The 20,111-nt window shown below is 44.0% G+C and overlaps 1 protein-coding gene across 4 annotated transcripts in view; it reads right to left on the reverse strand.

The window, feature by feature from the left end:
* Positions 1–20,111, reverse strand: part of VARS2 (valyl-tRNA synthetase 2, mitochondrial) — a 43,529-nt gene that overhangs the window by 13,372 nt on the left and 10,046 nt on the right. For all 4 annotated transcript variants that reach the window (XR_005556487.1, XM_039341892.1, XM_039341894.1 and 1 more), the window contains 17 exons: positions 19,114–19,233; positions 18,778–18,889; positions 17,695–17,783; positions 15,576–15,666; positions 15,343–15,470; positions 15,064–15,167; positions 14,039–14,120; positions 13,066–13,142; positions 12,071–12,158; positions 11,835–11,943; positions 9,341–9,411; positions 6,476–6,601; positions 4,225–4,329; positions 3,803–3,871; positions 3,638–3,716; positions 2,824–2,951; positions 624–776 (listed from right to left, as the gene is read on the reverse strand). Coding sequence is in view for 3 of the 4 variants with exons in the window: in XM_039341892.1 (XP_039197826.1) it covers positions 624–776; positions 2,824–2,951; positions 3,638–3,716; positions 3,803–3,871; positions 4,225–4,329; positions 6,476–6,601; positions 9,341–9,411; positions 11,835–11,943; positions 12,071–12,158; positions 13,066–13,142; positions 14,039–14,120; positions 15,064–15,167; positions 15,343–15,470; positions 15,576–15,666; positions 17,695–17,783; positions 18,778–18,889; positions 19,114–19,233 (1,731 nt within the window). In the remaining variant the exon portion in view is untranslated. The remainder of the gene's footprint in view (positions 1–623; positions 777–2,823; positions 2,952–3,637; positions 3,717–3,802; positions 3,872–4,224; positions 4,330–6,475; positions 6,602–9,340; positions 9,412–11,834; positions 11,944–12,070; positions 12,159–13,065; positions 13,143–14,038; positions 14,121–15,063; positions 15,168–15,342; positions 15,471–15,575; positions 15,667–17,694; positions 17,784–18,777; positions 18,890–19,113; positions 19,234–20,111) is intronic.

Here is a 20,111-nt window from a genome sequence, read left to right on the forward strand (position 1 = left end):
ACTCACAAACCCCTCTTTTAACAAGTAGGCTGGAAATGCAGGAAAAACAAACCTCTTTTAGTAATTAGGTACAGACCTGCAAAATGTCCCAAAAGCAAAGGCAAACAAAACACAATGCAAACGAAGAATTGTCCCAAGGCAAACAGAACACGATTCAAACGGAGAATTGTTCACAGGCAAGGCAAAGAGAATCTGATTCCATGAAACTTCAGTCCTTTGCAAATGGTTGCTTTCAGAAACTAGCACCTCCCACACCTTCCCTTTTTATTATGCAGCTCCCAGGCGTGACTTCTCAATGCCTTCTCCTCCTCCCTTGGAGTCACTCCATTGCCTCCCTCTGCCCTGCTCTTGTTGCCTGTCTGCGTTTGCGAGTGTCTATGATGTCTTCCAGTTGTGAGTCCTCAGAGTCTCTCAGCTTCCCTGCACAGCTGAGTCTCAGCCTGAGCACGATTGGAGGGGCCAGGCTCTTCATCAGATTATAAGTCCTGGAGCTCATCAGAGCCTTCCTCCGACTCTGGTGGCTCTCCAGGTCCCTCCTCCTCCTCCTCTGATTCACCGGATTCAGCTACCAGGTCCAGTGGCTGGCACGGACTCACAACACCCTGAATCAACAGTAAGCTCACCAGATAGGTGCTGCAAAAATCCTGCAGCCAGAACAGATAAACAGCATTGGCCACAGAATGCAATTTGTACTCCTCAAAGTGCTGGGCACAATATTCTGCCGTGTGATAGAGACGGCTCAAGATCCACTGTTCCATCGGAAAGCTTGGGAAGACCTGGAGGGAGGAAAGAAAGATAATTCAGAGTCACGATGATGCTTTTCAGGTATTAATGAACGTATCCTTTCTTGAAAACAGAGGAAGATAAAGTGGTTAAAAACTGATGACAGAGAAGCCATAAATACAGAGGCAAGAGAGGATCCTAGATAAGGAAGGGCCCTCTCTTTGAGACAAGTTTGAAAGTGGGACCATTACAGCTAGTCCTCAACTTACAATGGGTTGCTCACAGTTATGACAGACCATCCAAAAGTATTCATGACCTGGTTTTGAAGTTCTGACAGCTGGCCCCTTGCCCTGCACGGTCATGTGAGTGCAGTTACAGTGCCCTGTGGTCAAGTGACCATTTAAGTCTTTGCTGAAAAATGACATTTATTTAGGCTTTTCAGCGAAAACGCTTAAACCGTGGCATTCGCTAATGACCGTAGATTCACTTAATGACCTTGGTAATTCATTTAACAACCGCCGGATAAAGAGATTGCAAAATTGGGTCGTGATGATGCACTTTATGACTATCTTGATTTATGACCAGGTTTGGGCAGGTTTCATTATGGTCATAAGTCAAGGACTGTCTTGTACACACATGGAAAAAAAACGTTATGTTCCAGATTTCTATAGCGCAGCCCCTATTTGCACTGAATTACTCGCCATTGCTGTAATTGTGCTGAAGGTGGTAGATGCGAGGAATGGAATTTCTCGTATCATTCTAGATATGGTCATTTCTAAATTGTGGTTATATGGCAAATCACAGCAGAAGCACAGCTCCCACAGCTTCTGAGACAATTGCCAGGAATTAATAATTAACTTCTAGTGTAATAATCAATGTCTAGTCCAGGGGTAGGCAACCTTGGCTCTTTTATGACTCGTGGACTTCAACTCCCAGAATTCCTGAGCCAGCCACGCTGGCTCAGGAATTCTGGGACTTGAAGTCCATGAGTCATAAAAGAAGCAAGGTTGCCTACCCCTGGTCTAGTCTAATGGAAAAAAGGACTAGCAGTGACATGATAGCAGTGTTCCAACATTTGAGGGGCCACCACGAAGAAAAGGGGGTCAACGCATTCTCCAAAACACCTGAAGGCAGGACAAGAAGCAATGGATGGAAACTTATCAAGGAAAGACCAATCTAGAACTAAGGAGAAATTTCCTGACAGCGAGAATAATAAATCAGTGGAATGGTTTTACTTCACAAATTGTGGGTGCTTTATCACTGGAGACTTTTAAGAAGAGACTGGACAGCCACCTGTCTGAAATGGTATAGGGTCTCCTGCTTGTGATGGGAGATTGGACAAGAAGATCTCCAAGGTCCAACTCTGTTATTCTCTTATATGAGATGGTTATCCACCCCACCAGGGAATCCAAAGTTCAGGAGACCCACAATATTTGGGGACCTGAAGTTTATTTATCTATGCCTCTTCTTACTTCTTGACTAAAGGTAGACTGTGGGGAAAAATGCACACGCAGCAATCTGCCGTGCTTTCCCCCACACAAACCTCATAACCTTTTGACACCCTTTGTCCCAATGAAGCAGCCAGAAGGTCATCCCCTTTTGACTTAATGCCTCACCTACCTAAACAGATAATATGCTTAAGTTCCTTCGTATCTCTTCCTGTCTTTGTCAGTTCTTTCTCCTTTCGATCTACCTGTATTTGTTCTTACCTGGTCTTTGACCATGTAATGTGTTACTAGAAAATAGTTGCTTACATGAAGACATTTTCCAATGAAGAAACCTTTGTCAGCATCTAATGGTTAAGCTGGTGTATGTAACAAGTATATAAGAAGCAATAAACTCAGAGTTTGTCAAGCTGTGTCCTGCAGCTTCAAACCTTTGCTCAAGACATGCCTGTGTCTTTTTCTTAGCGTCTTACAGTAGACTACTGTACATCCAATGATTTTCAACACCACTTGGGCACCCAAGGTTAGGATTATCACCTAAATTCAATATAGGGGTCCCCAATGTCCCAACAGAGCTTTTATCCCATACAACAAAAGACAGTGCCATTTTCAAACGTCTTCTCACAATCACATCATAGCTGTCCCTCTCAGTTACCTGCTCTGGATCCAGAGGGGCAAATTCTTCTCCCAAGGCTGCCAAAGTGAACTTTAGGGCATTCCACACCTTGTTGCAGAAATGAGAGGCTTTTTCCATGGCTGCCATATTTAGATTAATACTGGTGCCTGTTGGGATATGAATGGAGTCTCAATTTTCGAGTGTACCTCTGACAGACAGTTGTCATTCATTTATACGACCAGCAGTTGTATTATGTTATAAAGTCAAGGCTAACTACAGGGTGCTTATCGATTCCCCCCATAATATTTCTCCTGACACCTCAGATTTCCTAATTCTTCTGACTTTTTCACATATCCTTTAAATCTAAATAAATAAACAGGCGGTTCTTTGCTGCAAGAAATCCAGCCTGGTGTAATAGTTAAAACAGGCTTCACAGCCTTGAAAACTTTTAAGATATATGGACTTCTACTGCAGGGAGGGAGGGAGGGATGAAGGAAGGAAGGAAGGAAGGAAGGAAGGAAGGAAGGAAGGAAGGAAGGAAGGAAGGAAGGAAGGAAGGAAGGAAGGAAGGAAGGAAGGAAGGAAGAGACACTTTAATGAATTCAATGCAAGTCTCAGTGGGAACTGACCCTTGCAATTTTCAAGGTTGTATTTTCAATCCAGGCCAGCATGAAAGAGACTTTTCTAAAATATGTATCATTCTAGCCTCCTTGGTTGGCAACTACCTGGAGCTTGACCGATGGCCAGGTCAATAATAAACTGTTAATATTGTTGTTCTTGTTAGGAGTTCTTATAGGGCCAGCAACAGATCAACATCATGAAAAAAAAATGACTGAATGAATGAATTTCTCACCGTGAGCGTCATAACGGCAGAGAGCAAACCTTAGAGCATCAGAACCACTTTCGGCAATTCCTTGAGGAAAATTTTGCAGCTGAAAAGGAACAGAGAGGGGAGGAGTGAGACCACAAGGGCCATGGGAATAAAGGGGAGTGGGGTCCAAGAAGGAAAAGGGCTTACCAGGCCTTCGGAACCAATGACAATCTCTCGTGGGCTCAAATTGCTATCCTTTAGCTTCTGCTGTAGGACCTGAAACACGAATAGAAGCGGTCAGCGACTGGCGGGAAACCCCCTCCGTGCAACCCAAACCCATTTTTACACCACACTCAACCTTCCCCAAAATTAGAGCACCCAAATTCTGGCAGCACTTTTCTCATGTTTTTCATGATATAAGCCCCCCTGCACACATATATACAAGGCCTCAGGTACTTTAAAGGTACTTTAAGATGAAGCATTCCTTATTTCCTCCTTTAAGAAGGTTTTGAATCTCCAGGCTATAATCCTACATCCTCTGATATAGAAATAAGCCCAGTTGGTGGATTTAAAAAAAAAATTCAAAGGGAAGACTAAGGAAACTCATAAATGTCCCCAAATGAAAATACCTGCAAAGAGGCCCCATGAACAACATCCAAAGGGTCAATCACATTCCCAAGAGACTTGCTCATTTTCCTGCCATGGGCATCATGGATTAAGGAGTGAAGGAACACCTGGATCAGAGGGAAAGAAGACAGGATGGAGCACATGGCTTTGGTAACCATCCTCACCTTGGACGCTGTTTTCTCAGACACAGGTTTCGTAAAATCCTAGAACTGAGAGGTAACTGAGGTTAAGTACATAAGACCTACCTTTTGTTGAGTTCTTTGAACTATGGTGCTGGAGAAGACTCCTGCGAGTCCCCTGGACTGCAAGGCGATCAAACCGGTCAGTCCTAGAGGAGATCAACCCTGACTGCTCTTTAGAAGGCCAGATCCTGAAGTTGAAACTGCAAGGCGATCAAACTGGTCAATCCTAGAGGAGATCAACCCTGATTGCTCTTTAGAAGGCCAGATCCTGAAGTTGAAACTCAAATACTTTGGCTACCTAATGAGAAGGAAGGACTCACTGGAGAAGAGCCTAATGCTGGGAAATATTGAAGGCAAAAGAAGGGGACGACAGAGAATGAGGTGGCTGGATGGAGTCACTGAAGTGGTAGGCGTGAGCTTAAATGGACTCCAGAAGAAGGTAGAGGACAGGAAGGCCTGGAGGAACATTGTCCATGGGGCCATGATGGGTCGGACACGACTTCGCAACTAACAACAACAAATCAATCGCTGTGTGTCCTCTGCATACCAAGGACATCCAGGAGAGAAGTCCCACAGCTCTCTACCTAATTGATTGCTCTGATGAACAAATACCATAAGAAATTCTTCCTGATATACAAGGCAGAACTGCCCTCCAGCAACTTAAGATCACATCCCGTACTCTAGGAGTGTGGGAGTGCTTGATCAGTAGAAAGGAAAAATGATTTTCTCCAAATAATTTGTATAACTATGATTCCTCATCATTAGCTACATCCTGGATATTTAAAGCTCCAAATAAACCCGCTATCCTGTAGAAGATGTATTATGGTTCTTCAAAAGAAACAGAAGTAAACAACAGGATATTCCCTATTTTAGGCTATGTTTTTACAATTCTTCACCGACTTTGGCTGAAGCTGGTGGAGCGCAATCTAACTGAAGGGCACAAGATTGTTTATTTCTAATTTACACCATTTATTAAGACAATAAAAGGTCATTATAGTCCCCCAATTATGATCCAGGGTGACAAAGTACAACGCAAGTAATCCTCAACCTATGCCCATTATGGTCATATGTTTCAACAGTCCCAAAACAGGATTGTCACACAAACAACCCGATTTCACATTTTTATTTTTTTTTACAGTAGCCATTAAGTGAATATGGCAGTTGTAAAGCATGGCTTTGACACAAACACCGCTGTCATTAAACAAGCAAATGCTTTGTTATGGGCACAGTTTTACCGAAAATCAGGAATGCTGATCATAAACAGCAGTCATGTAATTGTGAGATGTTGCACATGGCTGTAAATGCATCCATGTTGCCAAGTGCCTAAAGTTCGGTCACGTCATCATGAAGGGGGCCTTCAAACTTCAAACAGCTGCTATGCAACCAGTAATAGGTCAAGGACTGTCTAAATAACAATTTAAGCTGAATTCAGTGTGGCAAATACAGGGGATGTCAATCAACGTTAACTGTCATGATTCCGATAAATGAGACCAGTAGAAATAAGAATTCTGAGGCAATTGCTTTCCTCAAAGAACACTTTTAATGGCTATATAATATCAGCACGAACATAGGTGAAATCAAGACTGAAAGTTACCCCCCCCAAAAGGTTACAAAGTAAAAGCTGAACTCCCCACCCCTTAGTGTGTCATAAATTACAATCCCCAATTTACACCAACGGTAGCTCCAGCCCGCCAAACACTTAGGCTGCTTGACCTTGGTTCCCACAGGAAAGTTATTGTTTTGACTAATCTATAAGAACGTATCTCCCCTCCTCCCATTGCTGTGGCAACCCAAAAACAAGAAACATGGCTGTATTCAGAGCATCTGAAGGTTTGACAGTAACAGCCCAAACAGGAGCTATTTCAGGGTGACAGAAAAATTAAGAAATGGAATTCAACAGGGAAAATGCAGATTGTGAGGAAAAACACCCTATTGAGGAGCCTAGCTAAGATTAAGCAAAGCTTTTCAATGTTAATGAGTACTTTGGCTCCTATGCCTCTGCTGGGTATCCCTACTGTGCCCTCAGGTCCCTGAAGCCCAAAAGGCAAGACACCTGGCTTCCGGCCCTCACCTGAGAGAAAGGCAGTTCTCCAGTTAGCTGTTTTCCCAGCATCACCATCCGGGCGACCCAAAAGAACAGAAGATCACTCCCAGTCTCCAAAAGGTTGTTGGGAAAGAACTGCTGGAGGTCTTCTGTCTGAGGGAAAGAGAGATGCATCTGATATCACCGTCTTCATCAGGGAACACCTGCCCATCTTGGGAAATAGCCTAGAGAGGGTCTGCTGAAGGTCCCATTTTCACAAGAGGTGAAAAAGAGCGAACCCAGGAGCAGGACTTTGGGGCGATTGCCCCAGTGCTGTGGAACATGTTGCTTCCACCGATGCAACTGGTCCACCCCACTCCCAGACATCCAGACTGGAGAAAGAAGACACTTCTTTTAGCAGATTTGGGAGACGTAATCAGGTAATGAATGGACAGCCATTGAGTTACCTCTTGCTATTGTTTTCATATTGGGGCTGACCGGGTTGTTGATTTTTATGGCAAGCTGCAGGGTGTTAGTTAGGGATTGCGTTTTATATTATTTTACACTGTATATTTGTCAGAGTTGTTTTGAGTGGGTGGTATAGGTCATCTGTAAAATAAACATGCACATTTTAAGAAATGAAGTGGTCACTTTCAGGTTTTTTTTTGTTTATCAATCTCAGGAACCTCTGGTATGAAAGCGAGGGATTGGAATAATTAATCCATAGGATATTCTTGAGATACCCATTTAAGAACGGGTCTACATGTTGGACTAAACCAGGGGTAGGCAACCTTGGCTCTTTTATGACTCGTGGACTTCAACTCCCAGAATTCCTGAGCCAGCATGGCTCAACTTGGAAACCTCTCCCTTTCCCCTCAGCATGGCTGGCTCAGGAATTCTGGGAGTTGAAGTCCACGAGTCATAAGAGCCGAGGTTGCCAACCCCTGGGCTAAACCATAACATAGTTTTAGTATTATTTTAGCGTTTTGGGTGGAAAGAGCCACTTTGGTTTGCAAGCCGTGGCTGATGACTTCACATTCTTGATGATCCCAGCCATCTCTGGCTCAGTCATTAACCCACAGCTAAACCAACTTATGGTTTGCAATAGTGGCAAATATCTGTACCTCAGGTATAGGCTGAGGGTGAAGGTTCCAAGTTTGTGTGTTAGTTTCCAAATGTTTCATTACCAGGCTAGGTAAGACCAGCAGTTCACCTCCCAACGACCGTGACCTGATGTAATCTCCCCATCACAAGATCTATCACAAGCCTCTCACTGATGACTCACACCTGACCCATGACAAGACCCTCATTTCACATACCCATACCTGAAGCCCTTATTAACAGAAGACTGTTTAGAACACTGACATCCCCTAAACTCCGCTGAAGATGTTACCTAGCCTAGTATCAAAATGTTTGGAAACCAACCCAGAAGCTTGGAGAACAAACCTCCACCCTCAGACTTATGGTTTTCCATAATGGGTGAATCAAACCTAAATCTCCATGCTCAAACTGTGAAATAGAAAGACCAGCAACCCAACGCTTGGCTTGATTTAGAAGATACAGTGGTGGCCAAAATTGTGGAAACCTTTTGAGAAAAGCATACAGTAGAAATGCCACCTTTGGTTAAGTTTCCACCAATTTTTCTTCTAATTTCTTTATAACTGTAGCCTTGTTCACTTAATAATATTATTTTACATCGCTTTCTGGGCAACCAGTGAACTCTTTGCACCATTACTTTAATTTTATTACGTTTTACAAGCTCACTAAATGAAAGAACACAACCCCCCCCCCCAACCAACTGGATAGCAATCACATAACACACTGACAAATGTCCTCCTCTCAGCTTCAATACATGACATCAATCACTGAATCCTACTGAGATCTGATTGGTTCATTGTCAAAACAAGATGACACCTGATTGGTTCTCTAAACACTCATGCTCATTGGCTACAATCAGATGAAGGAAAGCTACCTGATATCAACCTAACCTTCCTTTTTCTGGTTATTTGGCTATAACTTTTCACAGAATACAGTACAGATAATTGAACAAACTTTGTTGCATTACATTCTTGATTAAATTATCTTTCCATTGATATATAATTTTATGGTACTACTCCCCCCCAAAAAGTGGTGTTATTAGCCATCAAACCTCAAAAATACACTTTTCCCAAAAGGTTTCCACAATTTTGGCCACTACTGTAAAGAGGACAGACTTGGGTCTGGCCTTGGCAGCTCCAGTCCCATCAGATCTGGAGAAGTTGGCCAAAAGCTGCAAAATCTTTTGCCTACCAAATTTTTCAAAACATGCTTTTTTTCACGGTGACAATTTTCATGGGAAAGCAATCAAGTGCCAAAATGCCACCCACTTCAAATGTTCTAGCTGTCTATCATTCCTGGGCAGGACTTATCAGAAATGGTCAAACAGCAGAAGATGTTGCTTCCAAAACAGCCATCTCCTGGATTGCGGATTGCAATTCACACATTCCATCCAGAAAGGCCAACAGCAATGGCTGATAAGAAAGGCAGTTTGATTCTCACGTATAATTTCCAGTGAGCCTAAACAAGAGATGGGTGTGATGGGAGTTGGAATCCAATATACCTAGATGTAGGAAGCTGGATGTAATCTAATGAGAATAACTTTGGCAGACAGGAGCCAGAGCTGTAGCTTGGGCAACGGTCAGATAAAGAAACATCTCAGCCCACAGAATGAATGGGGATGGACAAGCATCTCAGGAGGGACCCTTCTTAATTCTCTGGAAAGCACAGGCAAGGGAGGGGAGAAGTACTTTCAGACTCGCAAGATTGTTGCTGTATCCTTAAAAGAAAAGTATTGCACTGGACAGTTTCCTGTCCAGACTACCACAAGTACGGTCAATGCAAGCCAACTGCTCTACTTCTCCAAAGGTTACTCACCTTCTGGGGCCAGCCCAAAGCAGCAAAAGGGAAGAGGCTGGAGGAGAACCAAGTATCCAAGACATCAGCATCTAGAGAAGAGAAAAGCAAGTGGAAATTTTGCATTTAAATTATCTCATAGCCCAGTGGTTCTCAACCTTTTTAATGCCGCGACCCCCAACCGGTCGTAAGTCGAGGACTACTCAACTGGTGCAGCACCGTTTGTAGAATGGGACTTTTGGCGGGCTCAGCAGGGCAGAGACAGCCTGAACAATTCCTATTGGCTTTTGAAAGCCAACAGAATTAGACTCTATTCAAGAGAGTCTATCCTATTGGCTTTCAAAAGCCAATAGAATAAAAGGGAGTAGCACAGCTAAGGAAAAGGGGAGAAAAAATGGCGGACTGCGTTGTTTGGCGACCCTTGTGAAATGGTCGTTCAACCCCACTGCCATAGCCCTTAAGATTCTAAAAGACTAAGTTTTTAGCCAGATGTTTGTGAAAAAAAGTTCCACAGAAATATATCCCATTTCAGGAAGGCAACAGGGGCTGGTTTTGAAAAGTCTTCTATTTCTCCTAAGTGCTATTTCTAGCTGCCTCCTTAAGTCTTAAAAGTCTTGGGGAGGATTAAATGAAATGTTTTAATGAAATCATCTATGGGAGAATATAAATATATAAATAATAGAGGTATTAAAACCACATCAGCACCACGAGATTAAAACATCACCGGTCAAGAACAAAATCATGTCATTAAATTACAATCAAAGTCACTAAGAAAAATCTAAAAGAAAAATCACACAATTAGATACTAGCCAATGCCAATAAGACAGCATCATATAGACCAGCGGTTCTCAACCTATGGGTCGCGACCCCATTTGGGGTCGAACGACCATTTTACGGGGGTCGCCAAACAATGCGATCCGCCATTTTTCCCCCTCAGGGGGACGCCGCCGCACATGCGCACCACGCATAGGGCGCCGCCGCGCATGCACGCCACGCATGGGGTGCCACCGCGCATGCACACCACGCCGTGTGTGACGGGGGTTGCTGTCACACAAAGGTTGAGAACTGCTGATATAGACCAATTAAATAAATAAATAAATAAATAAATCATCACCAGAGGTCCTCCAAAGCAATTATATGTGTAATGTTTTTTTCAGAAGGCCATGTCAACAGCTAGATCAGACCAGGAAATCAAGTCCCCAAGAAGACTAAAAGTTATTTTTATTCAAATTGGCAATAATGGGAGAATCTTAAAAGTGTGATTGGGCTGTCCTCCTCCTGCTTCTTATAATTTAGTGAATTAGAGATGTATTTGTCCAAGCCATTTCTGAATGTTATCTGGCTGTTTTGGATTTAAACTATGCTGCAGACCCTTTCGTTGCCTAGGCAACAGCTCCTGTAGAGCATTAGGAAGATTATCTTCCTTGTTCTCTACAGCAGGGGTCCGCAACCTGAGGGGTTTGCAACTGGACTGTGGAAGCAGCCGGCACTGGATCGCGCACGCACATTCTCATTAGTGAGAGCAGCGGGCGAGCACACTCTCCATTTAAGTGAGTGGCAAGCAAGCGTGCACCCAGCTCTCGCAAATGGAGTTGTGTGCCCGTGTGCTTGCCAGCTGCTCGCATGGAACCATCCTCTTCCCCTCCCCCTTGCTGGTTTGCCAGAAACATTGGGGATCTCTGCTCTACAGGCCATCATATTGGGGCCAAGCCTGACATCCACATAATTACAGCTACATAATTGGAGCCATTAAGAAAAACTTTATTTCAGTTCCTCTAATCTTGCAACAAATACATGAAATCTTCAAGAGTTTTTCCCATGATGAATGTATTGGGTAGACTGTAGTTGGAGAATGTAACCCCTGAGGTGCCTTAGAGACAAACCATAAAGGATATTAAGGTCAAAACTAACCCTTTAAATTGCACTCAGATGCCTCTTGTGAATACTCAATAAAAGCGTCTTCCTGGGAACACAAATGGCTCTTTTCCTCACAGAAATGTACAGATAAGTCCTCAGCCTACGACCACAGCTGAGCCCAAAATTTCTGTCGCTAAGTGAGACAGTTGTTAAGCGAGCTTTGCCCCGTTGTACGACCTTTTTTGCCACAGTTGTTTAGAGAATCACTGCAGTCGTTAAGTTAGTAACACGGTTGTTAAGAAGTGAATCAGCTTCCCATTGACTCTGCTTGTCAGATTTGCCAAAGATGATCACATGACGTTGCATTCAGAAATATGAACCAGTTGCCAAGCATCCAAATTTTGATCATGTGACTGCAGAGGTCCTGCAACGGTCACAAGTGTGAAAAATAGTCGTTAAGTCACTTTTTCCAGTACTGTTGTAACTTTGAACAACCGCTAAAATTTCAGTGTTTCTCAACCTTGACAATTTTAAGGCATGTGGACTTCAACTCCCAGAATTCCACATGCCTTAAAATTGTCAAGGTTGAGAAACACTGCGCTAAATGAACTGTTGTTAAGTCGAGGACTGCCTGGAAGCTCCTGTATTGTTGCTTTACCTTTCACCAGCTCCAGCTGCTGTTCAGATTTTCCCAGCATGCCGGCTGCTTTCCTCCGGGCTTCTGCTTCTGTCCTGCCCACTACCCATAATCCATTGCTCTCCCTCTGCTGAGATACAGACACAAAGGAATATAAGTTGCACGATGGCTGACAGAAGCAGACATTTTCCCCCTCCCTCCTCAGCCGAGCATTCATTTTCAGTTCCTGATCGACAGTCAGAAAGCTTGATGCTTACCTCTTCTAGGTCAGGTGACCCAGGAAGCATGACCTGATAGGCTGGAATCTGATGGCCCCACCACAATTGTCGAGAAATACACCAATCACTAAGCAAGGACATCAGAAGGACAGCATGAGGAGTTTAAAAGATAAAAAAAAAACCACCACGGCATCACACTAAATCATCTAGCTTGGTCTTCCCTACACTAAGAATGTCCTCTTGTATAACTTCCTCAGAGCTGAAATCCCTAAAAATGCACAACAGCTCAGCTCAAGAGAGCATGTAATGTTACCACCAACTAGACCAGTGATGGCGAACCTTTTAGAGACCGAGTGCCCAAACTGCAACCCAAAACCCACTTATTTATCGCCGGGTGCCAGGTGGGCGTGGCCCACTGGGTGGGCGTGGCTGTGGTGGTCATGGCAGACTGGGTGGGAGTGGCCAAGGTGGGCGTGATCACCTTGATGTTGATCGTGGGGAGGGATGTCTGTGGGGACTGGGCAGGGTTGGGGGAGATCCAGGGGGTCTCTGGCAGGTGGGACGGTGGGCAGGAGGCTCGTCCTGCGGGGTGAGGCGAGGCAAGGCAAGGCAGGGCGGGGGTGCCATTGTCACAGGGAAAGGGGTGCTGCCTGACACCATCGACCCCCGCACACAGAGACCAGCAAGTGCATGGGTGTTGGGATGCATCTGGCCATGTGGGACCTCGGCCAGTTAGCGGGCAGCTGGTTGAAGAGGGACGGTTGCTATTTCTGGGGCACGGCGTGCATGCCCACAGAGAGGGCTCTGAGTGCCGCCTCTGGCACACGTGCCATAGGTTCGCCACCACTGAACTAGACTGAACAGTGGTGACCAAATAAAGAATAATTTAAGCCATTAAGCTATTTAATAAAGGCCGTTTTTCTCATCGGTGGAGGCTACAATGCTGAGCCAGTCTTCAAAAACATGAATCCCAGCCAAACAGAGGATAATAAAAAGAACATGCAACTATTCGTGGAAGCTCTCCCTTGTCTTACTTGATGTTCAAGAGCCAGGTTCTCCAGTTTTTCTTATAAAATTGGGGGGTCAGCTTCAAAGATCCAGATTCCACTGCCTTAGGAGATAAACAGGAGAGGTGAATTCTTATAGAATCTGTCTATTTATTTTCTTCTTAACTGTGGTGATGACAAAACTGTACAATTTAACACCATCATATACCTCTACAGCAAAGCTTTCATTTCCATGATGGAATCAGAGGTCACAAGAAGCCGTAATAGCATTTGTCTGATTTTAGCTGAGCAATATGATGGTAAACAATAAATGCTAGAATCAGGAGCAGAGGTTTTTCAACAGACCATGCATAAAAAAACATGGATGCCATGTATAAATATATTACAGTTAGTCCTCAACTTATAACCAAAGTTACAACAGATCTGAAAAAGGGGACTTACAATCCCTTGTCCAAAATCCTGACAGTCACCCCTTCTTCATGTCACCACACTTTGGGCTCAGCAACACAGTCACAGCTATAGCTGGTTCCCACACCCCACAGTCACGTGACTGCATTTTACAACAGTTTTGCTGAAGACCAAGGCTTACTTCCAGTTTTCTGCAAAAATGTGCCATAACAAACCATGGGTTCACTTAACAACCACCATGTTTGCTTAATGATGGCTGCAAAAGCCATAAAATCAAGTTGGCCATGTGACCAGCCTATTTTTCTGACTGATATGACTTACAACATTAATGGGCAGGCTCCATTATGGTCATAATTCAAGGACTGCCTTCAGGTTCATTCTCAAAATTAAATATATTGAAGGGCCTGCCAATTCTTCAAACAAGCCAGAAAAAAAAATGGAGCAAAGATTGGTAACTATGGCAACTTTATGACCTGTGGACTCCAACTCCCAGATTTCTTGAGCCTGCCACAGCTGGCTCAGGAATTCTGGGAGTTGGAGTCCACAGGTTATAAAATTGCCATAGCGGCCCACCCCTGATTTGGAGGGTTACCTCTAAGGCGCTTTGAGCAATAGCTTCACATCGGACAAACCACTGGTTCTTCAAGAGGATTTCAATCACATCTCCAGAGCGGCTGTGGATGAAAAAAATAAACCAAGAGCTCCCTTACAATCTCTTTGTTCCCTTTAATTTAATTTAGGCCCCACCTTTCATTCAGATAAGCATGTGAGGCAGCTATAAAATTTAGAAATGAAAACAAAATACAGTTAATGATACAAAGCTAGAAGCTAAAGGAGTTAAACCTTTAAGTTCAGGAAGAAGTTTACATTATCAGTACAACTTCAAAAGGTTAATAAACGTAAGGATGTTTAAATTGTACAATTAAAGCTAAGTATGACATTGGAAGACCTTTGCAAAGTGCATTTAAGGTTCCTGTGGGGTCCTTGGTGCCTCTCAGCTTGATGGTTTTCTTGCAAACATTTCACTACCAAACTAGGTAATATCATCAGTGCTGGCATATGATATTGTATATAACCGTGGTGGCGAACCTATGGCACGCGTGCCACAGGTGGCACGCAGAGCCCTCTCTGTGGGCACGTGCGCCATTGCCCAGTCCTAGGCCTTCATCTGGGTTTTATAAAACCTTTTCACTTTAGGCCTCGGCCACGGTGTGAAAAAAAAAAAGGTTCAGTCAATCAATCAATTTCAACTTCTCGAGGGGAAAAAAAAAAAAGATCTCGCAAAGTTGGAATTGATAGATTGAACTTTTTAGTCCCACCCAGTCTGCCGTTAGTACCGCAGCCATGCCCACCCAACGGGCCACGCCCACCCAACAGGCCACACCCACCCAGCACCCGACGATACGTAAGTGGGTTTTGGGTTGCAGTTTGGGCACTCGGTCTCTAAAAGGTTCGCCATCACTGGTATATAATATGTATTTTTGTCAAATGTTTACCCTGTCTGACCTCCCGTGACTTCTTAGCAGCTTCCCACAAAATCTGTCCCATAACCCTGGAGGGAGGGAGGCAAAGGGGGACAGGAGGGAGCCCAACATAAACATTTCAGGGTCCCATTACCTGCAAACAGGAAGGACTAAGCAATGGTCTTTCGCACCCCGATAGAGCCCTTTCTCCTTCAAAGCAGCCAACACTTTCTCTCGAGCCAGGAATCGATGCAGTCCCTGAAAAAGGAACCGCCCGTGTCCAAACCAGCTCGGTGGCATCTATTTTACTATGGCAACTGGTTGAGTTGCCTCTTCAAAAGGGGCAATTACCCCCCCCCCCCAAAGTCCACACCATCTGTTCAGTGGTGCTGAGTGAAACCCAACCATTATGAATTGCAAAAAATGGACTTACCTGCACCCATTCCCCACATTCTGCGGTCATCGTGCCGTCGTCTGCAATAACTGAAACGAGTGGCAAGTTGTGCCTCTGGGCCAGTTTGTAGTCAGCGTGGTTGTGTGCTGGAGTGACCTTCACAGCCCCTGAAAGAGGGTGTGGAGCACAAGCTGAGAGGCATCTCTCAAGGCAAGCGTTTGCCACATCAACCTCTGGCTTCTGCCAGGCGGGAACAGAGGCGCGTTTCTCACCTGTGCCCATCTGCAGCTCCACGGCTGGATCCGTAACGATAGGAAGGAGACGTCCGGTGAACGGGTGGCAGACTCTCTTGCCGTGCAAGTGCTGCCAAAAACATGCCAGAAAGACAGTTCAGGTCATATATGTGTAGGGTCAAGAGGTTCTGCCTGAAATAAACAGATGGGCAAAAATCTGTGTCAACGTGGCCTTCCGTGGACTCAACAGGGTACAACGTACAAAGCTGCTTTATCCCATTTTAGGCAATATCGTGATGAAGGCCAGTATTACAGGCATTGTTTATCAGGATTTTTGTATTTTTTTGTATTTAATTTTATTTATATGCCGCCCAATCCCAAAGGACTCAGGGCGGCGTACAGAGTTAAAACAATCATAAAACAATAAAATAATACAGTCATACCGCGAGTCCGATCATATCCCGCCCCCCGCCCCGGGGACATCAGCCCCAGGCCTGCCGGAACAGGAGAGTTTTAACAGCTTTCTTAAAGGCCGGCAGGGTCGGAGTAGTTCGAACCTCGGGGGAAAGTTGATTCCACCAGGTCGGAGCCACCACAGAAAAGGCCCTTCCCCGAGGGCCCGCCAGCCGACATTGTCTGGCCGACGGGACCTGAAGGAGGCCCAATCTATGGGACCTCACCGGTCTCTGGGAACTGTGCGGCAGTTCCCTAAAGCCGTGTTTCTCAATCTTGGCAACTTTAAATTGTGTGTACATCAAATCCCAGAGTTCCCCAGTACCTTCCTGGCTGAGGAACGCTGGGAGTAGAGGTCCATACAGCTCAAAGTTACCAAGGTTAACAAACATTGTCCTAGAGCAAGGGTAGGCAACCTTGGCTCTTTTACATGTATTCCTGGCTCAGGAATTCTGGGAGTTGAAGTCCACGAGTCATAAAAGAGCCAAGGTTGCCTACCCCTGGACTAGAGTAAGAATGAATTATCTGAAGTCCAGAGGTTATATATGGATCTCTGAACCTCTTTTGGCAGTCCCCTTCTATTCCAACATCACAAGGCAAGAATGTCAGTGACAACAACAGAAAATCACACCATGCATTGTAAAAAAGATGTAAAATTGCTATGTTATGTCCCCAAAATTTAATACATCTTTTTTTCCAACTCTCACATCACCTTCCAGCTTTTCTGCCTCCAGAGATGCCATATATCAAGAGTTCCCCAACGTTTCCAGCTTTGTGGACCAGCGGGGGGGGAGGGGGAGAGGGGATGGTTCAGCTCCATTTGTGCAAGCAGCGTGCACACACGCTTGCCACTCACTTAAATGGAGCGTGCACGTTCACTCACTGCTCGCACAAGTGAGGATGCACGTGTTAAGCGCTCACTGGCCATTTTCATGGCCTAGTGGGCCACAGGCTACAGGTTGGGGACCCCTGCCATATATCTCATGTCTCTTGTACTTTTAGAAGATGGGAGAAGTTGAGGGGGGGGGGGTAGGGCAAGTCCTCGTTCTTCTCTTCATTAAACTAGACATACCCAATTCCAGCAACTGTTCCTTATATGTTTTAGGGGACTGGATGCTAAAACATATAAGGAATGGTTGCTGGAATTGGGTATTTCTAGTTTAATGAAGGATGAGGGGGGACATGATAGCAGTGTATCTCAGGGGCTGCCACAAAGAAGAGGGAGTCAAGCTATTCTCCAAGGCGCTTGATGGCAGGATAAGAAGCAACGGATGGAAACTAACTAAAGAGAGAAGCAACCTAGAACTAAGGAGAAATTTCCTGACAATCAGAATAATTAACCAGTGGAACAACCTGCCTCCAGAAGCTGTGAATGCTCCAACACTGGAAGTTTTTAAGAAGAGACTGGACAGCCATTTGTCCGAAATGGTATAGGGTTTCCTGCCTGAGCAGGGGTTGGACTAGAAGACCTCCATGGTCCCTTCCAACATTATTATTATTATTATTACTATTATTATCTCAATCTAAGAGAACCACTTAACTCTATAATTCAAGATGGCTTTGTTTTTCTGTCTTTTCTTCGAAAAAAAAAAGAAAAGGATCCAACCCATTACACTTACAAGATGTAATAACATTAAATACAATCTCAGAACAGATCAAAGTTTCCTTTTACTCTGAAAGGAGGCCTTGGGCAGAACAGCCTTACCAAGTAGCGTGAGTCATCAGGGTGAATGGCAACAGCCACATCGCCAAACATTGTCTCAGGGCGAGTAGTAGATATAGGAACTTCCATGCCTGTTTTTATCAAGGAAAGGTAATTGTCATTGGAATGAAAATAGAGCCATCCAACATTACCACAACTATCTTTAATTGTTTTATGATTGTTTGCCACCCAGTCACTTTTTTGAAATTGGATGGCTATAGAAATTGAAGAAGTAAACAAATAAACAAACAAACATTATTTAGATAGATGACCAGTTGCCTGTGGCTTTCATGAATAGTTAACTCAGACAGAGATGTGGTTGAGTAAGGAGTCGGCAATTTAAAGAATTTTGTAATGGATCTTGCCTAAAACGTTCATCCTCATTTAGGAAAATGTCTAAAGTTAACCAATTCTTAGCTTTTTAAATTCTTTTCACAGCAAAGTGTCCTGCACATTCAGGCTTTTTCTCCTTTGCAGCACTTCTTAGACTGACCCTGGGAAGCTGTATAGGCAAAGGGTCATTCCAGGGAATGATGGAGCAAAAATGAAAAAAAAAAAAAAGGAAGACAACCTATGTTATTCAAAATGCTTTTTTTATCATGAAAAGAGGTAAAATTCCAAGAGACCCTCATAGTTCATTCATTTTCCAAACAATTTAGACCTGGCAATTAGGCCAGACACTAATTCTCCAAGTTGAAAGTAAATAAAGACAGATTTACATCGAGCCTTATATCCAAAACACTGTTTCTCAATATCCGTAGCTTTTAAGCCTGCAGTCAGGGAAGTTCTGGAGTTGAAACCCACATCATAAAGTTGCTGGACTTGAAAAACAATGGTCCAGAGCAGCGGTTCTAAAGCACCCTGCCGTGGCACATGGGTATCCTGTCATGCCTCGCTTAGCAACAGAGTTGCTAGTTCCAACAGCAATCAGTAAGAGAGGACTACCTTTATCTACAACTTTAAGCTAAAGATACAAAACAAAATCACATCCTGAAAATATCCAGCAAGAATTGTGACCGGCCAGCAGCCAAAACTCAAGATTATCATCCCATTAAAATGCGAGCTGCCTCAGGAGTGCCAACTCACTTTCCTCTCCTTCGACTTTGTAGGCAAACGTCTCCAATACCCCAAACAGCACTTTGTCCTCAAGTCCAGGCACAGAGAGCTTTGTCCGTCCTTCTATCTGTCTATTCTCCACCTGCCAGGGATACAGTCTATCAGTTTCTAGTCTCTAAATATTACCAAAGTCCTCACTTGAGGCTCTACTCCAGTGTTTCTCAACCTTGACAATTTTAAGGCATGTGGACTTCAACTCCCAGAATTCCACAGCCAGCATTGCTGGCTGTGGAATTCTGGGAGTTGAAGTCCACATGTCTTAAAATTGTCAAGGTTGAGAAACACTGCTCTACTCCAACCGCATACCTCGATGTCAGAAATGGCCGACTGCAAGGCACAAGACCAGTTCACCAGGCGCTTGTCTCGATATATCAGGCCTTGTTCGTGAAGTTGCACAAAAGCCTCTTTCACGGCTTGAGAGAAACGCTGGACAAGAAGAGGAGGAGAATTGTTACAATAAATCCGTCTTTTTCAAACTAAGACGTGTGGAGTTTAACTCCCAGAATTCCCTTGCTGCTGCTGAATTGTGGGAGTTGAAGTCCACATCTTAAAGTTGCTAAGGTTGAAAAACATCACCATAAAGGCTAATTTGCCTCATAAATCAAAACCGAATTCCCTCTTACTGATTTCCTAATTAACGCCACAGCCACAAAGACTCCACTAAAAACACTTAGGGCCCATTCTGAAATGGAAAAGTTACATTCCAAACTACAAATGGAAAGTTAACTTCTCCCCTTCAAAAGAACTGATGTTAACAGAGGCTTATTTTAATAAACATTTTCCTGCAGATTCCCCCCTTTTTTTAAATAAAAGAGAGATAGAAAAAGGGAGACTGGTCAGCCAATTAACCTGGTATCTCTCTGGGGAATTGAATCTAGCTATTTTTACACCCAGATTCAATACTGACGCCAGTAACTACTGATTCTCTTGTTAAAAAAATGACCATTCCCCAAAGACAAACAACTGAAATTGCTCAGCGTCCCCAAATTAATGGTTAAGGCAAGACATAGTCTTAAAGCCTCTGCCAAAATCCCAAAACAGAAAACACTCAATGGGAGACACTAATGGGAGTAGAAAATGATTCTTTAAGTGGAATATGAAATCTAAATGGGATTTCATTTGTAAATGTCTCTTATCTTTCCCTTGAATTTCACATTTAGTCTGGTAAAATTTTCCTCCGTCACTGTTGCCTTTTGATCCTTTCCTCAGCTGTTCTCAGGGTATCAGCAGACAGCCATTTTTATCTTCTTTTGTTTCTTATAATGTAGATTATTTTGAATGGCTTCATCTTTAACAATATCACA

The sequence above is a fragment of the Crotalus tigris genome, unplaced genomic scaffold, assembly GCF_016545835.1.
Source record: "Crotalus tigris isolate CLP2741 ecotype Arizona unplaced genomic scaffold, ASM1654583v1 scf7180000017773.841730, whole genome shotgun sequence".
Taxonomy (NCBI): Eukaryota; Metazoa; Chordata; class Lepidosauria; order Squamata; family Viperidae; genus Crotalus; species Crotalus tigris.